This window comes from Echinops telfairi, unplaced genomic scaffold (assembly GCF_000313985.2).
Source record: "Echinops telfairi isolate 266 unplaced genomic scaffold, ASM31398v2 ScPeMD7_7475;HRSCAF=8513, whole genome shotgun sequence".
NCBI classification, from domain to species: Eukaryota; Metazoa; Chordata; class Mammalia; order Afrosoricida; family Tenrecidae; genus Echinops; species Echinops telfairi.
Genome location: NW_022111379.1, coordinates 27,173,453 through 27,181,068, shown reverse-complemented (window position 1 = coordinate 27,181,068; position 7,616 = coordinate 27,173,453). Strand labels below are relative to the sequence as shown.

Genomic DNA, 7,616 nt, shown 5'->3' with positions numbered 1-7,616 from the left:
AATGCTTTTTTCGTTAAGCCTTTAGGGCATATTGTGCTGGCTGCAGTTGGGTCCATTGAACCCCATGTGTTATCGAGTAGAATTGTTCTATGGGGTGGTTTTCTTTTTTCTTTTTGGCTTTAATCTTGATAGAGCCAGATTACCACACCCTTCTTCCATGGTGTCACTGGGTGTGTGCCAGCTGCCAGCCTTTCTTTCTGTCAGCATTTGCGTATAGACTGTTTGCATCACATAAGGATGTTAGGACATACATTTCATAGGTAAATAATGACTTAAAAATAAATTAAATTGCTGTAGAACAGGATTATCAAACGTTTCATGTAAAGAGCTAGACAGTAAATATTTTAGGCTTGTTGAGCCATATGGTTTCTATGACTGCTACTGAACTCTGCTGGTGTAGTGCGAAAGTAGCCACAGATAACATATACATCAGTGAATCAGCATTGTTGTGTTACAGTTACACTGTATATATGGACTGCAATTTGAATTTCATATGCTTTTCTCAAGTCACAATATTATTCTCTGTTTGATGTGTTTAAGCCATTTAAAAATGTAAACAAACAAACAAAATACCCTAAAATTCTTTTGTTACTGAGCATATGAAATGAGTGGTCCATAGTTTTCTGACTTCTGATTTGAATGTTAATAATTGTTCATATCTTAGTCCACTTTCTAAGCACCCCAGGGCATGGTGGGGTTGTGAGAATAATGTGTTTGTAGTAATACATATTGTATAAAATAAAAAGCATTTAAAATATATCTTTTTAAAAGATGAAGTTCAGTCTGCTTTTTCATTTCTTATTATTAACTTACAACAAATAAAGACATTTTTAATCTAATTCATTTTAGATACCATGAGGATTTACCACTCTTTCTGCGATGTTTTACCGTTGGGTGGATTTATACAAGAATTTTGTCTCGAAATGTAGAAATACTGGAGAGACTTCACATGTATGAGGTAGGAGCACATCTTCTACCTCCTACCTCTCACTGTGTCAGTGCAAAGCCTGTGAAGGGACCCAGCCTGGGACTCAAGACGCCCGGGGTATTTGGTCAACCTGCAGTAATATACCAGAAATATGCTTAATTTAGGCAATTTTGCTGTCTCCTGTAAATAGTGAAGAAGTGGGCTGACAACAGGTAACTGTTGTACTTGTTCATGAGTTGATGAAGACATGTTCAGGGTGGCCCAGATGTCATAGATAGAGATCCACAATCCTGAGTTTGTGCCTTTTTTGGGTTTTGGTGGGTAACTTGGAAGACTTCCAAAAGTATCTGAGATGGAAATATCACATCTACTTATTTTTCTCTGACAGCTATCATGGATCGTCTAGAAGTAGTTGACAAGCAGAAACCAGGAATTTGATTGTGTCCTTATACTAAATATTGAGATATTACTAGAGTTCACATGTTTGCTGTTTCCATATTACAGACTGTTTTACAAAAGGGATATGTAGAGGTGTGATTCTTGATCCAAAGTCTATAATCAGTGTGATGGCCTTAGGGAGATCTTTGAACTCCTCAAATTGTATGTATTCATGGCTTGTGCATTATTCTGTGATGAATCCTGTTGTTTCAGAATGATATATGATCCACAGGGGAACAAACTAAATAGTTTGTGTGGGAATCACTAGGGATCTCCCTGCTGTAGTGGAGTGATTGGTTTGAGACAAACAGAAGCTATAACCTGGGTTCCCAGAAATCTGTGTCATTACTCCATTCATTGAGGTCTGCTGCCTGCAACTTGGCCCTATGAGTCTGTGGTGAATGAATCAGCTGCCAGGAGAATATTGTGCAGTGTTTATTTACCAATTGGCATGTACCTTAGAAGTACTTCACACAGCCTCTGCCCTAACAATCCTGGTCCTCAACCTTACTTTTAAGATGGAAAGATTGACAATATAATAAATATAATTTGCTAATTTCATTGGATTCTAGGCATAGCCACACTTATTTTTTTGTGTGAATTTAATGAGCTTTCTTTGTTACTTGTTATAATAGGATGCAGTCAAGGAACTTGAGAACCTTTTGTCTCAGAAGATTTATTGTCCTGAGAGCAGAGGCCGATGGTGGGATAGGCTGGCCCTTAATTTACACAAGCATCTGAAGCATCTGGAGCTGGTAAAATATGGGAAAGTTGAATATATTTAACTTTCAGATTCAATAAAAATCTAAATGTAATAAGGACATTCTGTTCTTTGGTTTTACTCTTCCAGCCAATCCTGTTTTATGTTGAGCTCTCGAGAGGAGTGAAACCTGTGTTGTTGTTGTTGTTAGGTGCCCTTGAGTTGTTCCCCCTCACAATGACATGACCCTCTGTGCAGCCGAGTGAAACATGGCCCAGTCCTGTGGCACCCTCACGATTGTTCTTATGCGTCAGTCCATTGTTGCAGCCCACGTGTCAACCCATCTTGTTGAGAGTCTTCCTCATTTTTGCTCCTCTACCAAGTATGATGCCCTTTTCCAGAACTGGCATGTATGATGTCCTTTTATAGGGACTGAAGTGCATATGCAAATATATATGCATAAATTATTTCAAGGAAATAGCTTACAATTAATTATACAAACCCCAAGTCTTTGGGTCAGGTAGCAGGTTGAAGGCTTCTCATGTTCTAAGATCTGGCAGTCAGAGGAGAATGAGACAAATCAAAATGGAGAGAGAGTGAGTTTCTCTAGAAGTCTTGTCTCATTAAAGTGGGCCACTCATCGGATACTCCTCTTCTAACTGGTTGGCTGCTCACATCGAATGATAAAATGGAAGGTGATACATGGCATCTGCAGACCACTGAGAATGCTAGCCCAGCGAGCTTCATACACAACATCCATCATCACAGAGCCCAAAAGAAGTCACGGGGCCACAATAAAACATTAACGAAAAGGTGTGACATTTGTTTCTTTTTACTAGTATGGCAAATTTTTGGCCATAGCAGTAGGATTTAGGATTAGGAGTTGTGTGTGGATTTAGGAGTCAGGACCTAGAAGGGAGAGTCACTGTCACCCCCTCAACAGATGTCTTCAGGAAGGTGCTTTTTGATTTAGAAATGGTGATTTAATTCATTTGTTTCACAAGACCTCAGGTGGAAACATTGGTGAATAAAACGTTCCTTTCCTAGTCGAGCTTTTTCCGTTCATGAAGTGCCTTGCTCAGCCACTGGAGCTGTGCAGTGTAAGTAACCTGGATCAGACAGCGTAGCTGTGGGTGGAGGACCTTGAGGGTGTGCTGTGGGCTCAGTGTGGGCAGCCTGCAAGAGCCAACACCTGCAACCAGACATATGGGTGAAAGAAGAAACTGCCCCTCTGGGAATATTGTTTTCCTCGTGGAAGATGAAGTGAGTTTGGGTAATGTAGGGTTGGAAACATGAACGTGAAATTTGGAACTAGGATATGCTGCATGTTCTGCTTTATCCCGAAAAAGCGCCTTGTTACCTCAGGTGCTTCAAGCCCAGAACTCTTGTTTTCTCACCTGGAGGTGGTTGGGGTGTTGTCACAGCTAGGTGTTGATTTAGGCTTCAATAGTCAGAGAAAGCATCTGTTAGCCTTTAACCAGATATTGGAAAGTCTGTTTTGTATTTCTTCTTTTTTCCATCAAAGATTCAAAAGATTTTACGTTCTTTACCCTGAATTCACAATTCAGTTAATCGGAACATTAACTTACCGGTATGTGCGCATAGTGGTAGATCAGCTACTGAGCCTTTGAGATTGACGCAAAACTCTTTTCATTCCTTTCAACCTTCTCCTGATATCTGGAAGGCTATACTCATTCTAGTCCTTATTTGCTGCCATTGCATGTTCTTTACCTCAGTCTGCTGTAGAGGAGACAGAAGCAGAGCTGGCCTGGATGTTTCTTCCTCATCAATTAAAGAAAACTTGGTACTCTTTGTCTTAACTTCCCCTCTTTCCTCTTCTGGTAGCCTCTAATTTCACTGCCTGAATACATTTCCTATTCTATCTATGCTATGAAAGTGGAATCCTAGAGTATTTGTCCTTTTTGTTTGGTTCTTTCACTCAGCATGATATTTTTAAGGTTCATTCATGCCAAGGCATGTGCCAGGGCTTCATTTCTCTTTATGGCTGAGTAATATTATCTGTCTACTACATTTGTCCATTCATCTGCTTATGGACACTTGGATGGTTGCCACACTTTGGCTATTATAAATAGTGTTCCATTGGACAGTAGTGCAGAAGTGTCTGTTAGATCTTTTGGGTATATATCCAGGCACTTATTGTCTTAAAAGCTCCATGGAGGCAGACATTTTTCTCGTTAAGTCTCTTGCAGGCTGTAGTCCAGGGGTTTCCATGATTTTCAAGCTCCGTGTGAGGATATGAAAGTAGCGGTTTCTGTGTTCCATATGGGTAACAGGGAGCGCGTACAGGACCATAACTGGTTGGCCTCCATTTGCAGTGAGGTATGCTGTCTTGGTTCTCTAGTGCTGTCATTACAGAGGTACCCTAAGTGGGTGGCTGTAACAGAACCCATTCATTTTCACATAAGAGACGAGAAGTCTCAATTCACGGCACTGACTTTAGGAGAGGGCTTTTTGTTTCCCTTGGCTCTGGGGAAGGTCCTTGTCTCTAGCTTCTGTCCCTTGGTGATCTTCACATGACATGGCAGGTGCCTTCCCCTATCTCTGTTTATTCACTTCCTCGAATCTCTTTTATGTCTCAAAAGAGATTGATTGAAATCTACCCTCCAGTGGATTTGGTTTTGGTTTTGGCTTACACTAATACCATCTCTTTAAGATAACAAAGAGGATTCATTCAAAAATGGAATTATGACCACAAGGTTAGGATCTATAGGGGGACATAGTTCAAACCACGACAAGTGATATTAGGCTGTGCATCATCAAGGTCGGATTTAAGGAAATAGCCTTGATTTCTAGACATGCTGGTTTGCTCATTTGCTAATCAGCAAAGCCGGATAATTAGTTTGACTGAGTTTTACAGTCAGCCTAAATGAATGAGGCACTACTACAGGGCTGCTTAGGGTCCTGACGTGGGCTCGTGTCGTTTGTAGGCTATTAAGTGCATCAGAGAAGGGCTGCAAGACCCAGATGTAAGAACAGGACATCGGCTATCACTTTACCAGAGAGCTGTGCGACTGAGAGAGTCTCCAGGTTGTAAAAAGTACAGACACCTTTTCCAGAAACTGCCAGCAATCCATGTGGGAGATGTGAAACATGTAAGTAAATATCCTCTGGGGACTTTGGATTTAAGTGCATTGACTTGGCTTTCTTTCTTCTCACTGTGAGCAACACAAAGCTAATCTCCAGAGCAAATTTTCGGTTCACTGTTTTCATTCTGATACCTTCCTAACCGATAAGCCTGGGTTTGTTGCTTGATTCTCACCCTGGATTAGAGTGACTTTCTGTAAAACCTTAAAGGATGAACATTGTAGCGCCAGCTAAGTCCATCTGACTAGTAAGTAGCTGAGAGCACAGACTCCAGTTGTCTCGTGCTCTGCTTGATGTTTGAGTGTGTGGACCCCACACTGCACGTCCTGCTGAGAGTGGGTAGCTTTAGGTAAGTTTAGAAAAGTCGATCATGAAGAAACAAACACCTGCTTTTCAGGGACTGTAACTGATGTTTGGATAATTGGTATTCTTTTGATATTTCAGGTAACCATCACTGGCAAGGTATGCCCACAGAGTGGGCCTGGGAAGTCCACGTTTGTGATGGAGGTTGAAGAGGCTGGAGTCCCCACTACCGTGCTGTGTTCAGTGGAGGAGCTGGCATTGGCCCATTACAGATGTGATGGCTTTGATCAGGGTAAGCAACAACATTTTACCCTCCCACCCAGCCACCCAGTGGTCAGCAGCATTGCAGAATAGCCAGTCAAAATGAATGGCTGATATTTCCTAGTCCTCTGCCCATAGTAGAAGATATTGCCGGCCTAGAGGGTGTGGAAGAATTTTACTAACTATGGTTTTAAAGGCTGCTTCTTCCACTTACTCATTGTTTACCTGCTATTGCCTGCAATGAACTGTGTTCTGTGTGAGATGCTAGACATGGCTAAGAGTTCTGTTCTCAGAAGACTATGCAGAGCAGGGGCACATAGGGAAGACAGAGGAGCTGACTGTTGTTAGACTTCCTGGGGAAACAGACTGGGCAAGAGAACACCAGACTATTTGTGATTGGAGTGAATAGGCTGAGATCCAGGCTTATGCTTTGAGCTGCTGACCACAAGATCACCAGTTCAGAACCACCGCTCGCTCCTCAGGAGACAAATGCACTTGTAAAGATTTAGTCTCCAAACCCCAAAAAGGCAGTTCTATTCTGTCCTAGAGGGCTGCTCTGAGTCAAAATTAACTCTATGACTGTGGGATTGGGTTTGGTTTATAAGATGACTGTCACCAGATAGGATTTGAAAAAAAGATTTTTATGAGTATTGTAGATAAAGATGATGCCTAATCTACATAATATTTTATTACAGGGAATGAGTAAAGATTTTAGGGAAGAAATGTAAATACCAGAAGACAGAAAAATGCAATAGAACAGGAAAGGTTAGTGATACAAGAATGGAATGAAAGTTTCAGTCTCCTAGGAAGTTGTAGGGACCATGGAAAAGGCACAGTTACTGTGGAAGTGACGAGGTCTAGGGCGCTGGAACTGACTGTCATATTGTGGTCAGAATGTGATTGGACAGATCAGACAAATGGTCAAAGAAATGTTTGTAGTTAGCTATGAATTTGGAAAACAGATGGGCAGTTCTATTTCCACAATATCTCAGAGTTCTAGACCACTGTAATAAGGTAAGTGTTGTAGTAAAGTGAGTCATACGACTCTTGGTTTCCCAGTACATATAAAAGTTAGTCTGGTAATGTATTAAGTATGCAATGTCATTATGAAAAGCTCTGAAATATTGTGAGAATTACCAAAATGGAATACAGAGACTAAGAAGTGCATTTGCTGTTAGAAAAGTGGCACTAATAGACTTGCTTGATATGCCTGTAGAGTGTTTTTCCATTTGTTCAAGTTAATACAATGGAAATGAGCTACGCTCTGCCATCCTCCTTTGTTCTTTAGGGAGAGTTGTAAGAAGACAGTCTTAGACCACTGCAGGGAATTGGATCTCTGAACGCCACAGAAGCATCCCACTTAAAAGAATTTCACTTCTAATCCCAGCTCATGATGGACCACTGAGGAGTGCAGGAATGGTTTTTTTCCAGCTGGAGCCCTGACTTTCATGTTCACCCAAGGGCAGAAAGCATTTTGTAAACCAAGTCCCAGCATTACTACTAGGGTTCAGCTAGCCAAGAAGGCAATCTCCCGGCATAAAGCTTTGTAGCAAAAGAGGAATTGACTTTAGGCAGAAGGCTTGCTGAGTACTGTTCCTGCGACAGTTCTTTGGAGTGGAGATCTGCTGCAATGTGGAAGGGCTGCAGCTGTTTATTCACCAGTGTTCCGTTCTTGATCTGGAGCAATTGAGCCTGATTAGTAACTACTACAAGCTGAAAAGAGATATGAATTGAATTTTAGTAGAGGTTAGGTCTGGTGGCGCTCTCTAGCAACTTGTGTATTTGGCAAGTGCCCCCTCATTTACAGTTTTTCACTATATATTTATACTTCTCCTTTCTATAAAAGCAGGTGTGCTGTAATTCTAGCAGTACCTGAAAGGT

The 7,616-nt window shown here is 41.3% G+C and overlaps 1 protein-coding gene across 3 annotated transcripts in view; it reads left to right on the top strand.

The window, feature by feature from the left end:
• FAN1 (FANCD2 and FANCI associated nuclease 1) overlaps positions 1 to 7,616 on the top strand; it is a 62,332-nt gene that overhangs the window by 19,761 nt on the left and 34,955 nt on the right. For 2 of the 3 annotated variants that reach the window (XM_004699739.3, XM_045285764.1), the window contains exons 6-9: positions 850 to 958; positions 2,002 to 2,121; positions 5,015 to 5,179; positions 5,616 to 5,766. In XM_004699739.3, the coding sequence (XP_004699796.3) occupies positions 850 to 958; positions 2,002 to 2,121; positions 5,015 to 5,179; positions 5,616 to 5,766 (545 nt within the window). The remainder of the gene's footprint in view (positions 1 to 849; positions 959 to 2,001; positions 2,122 to 5,014; positions 5,180 to 5,615; positions 5,767 to 7,616) is intronic. The other variant, XM_045285763.1, reaches the window with a different exon arrangement.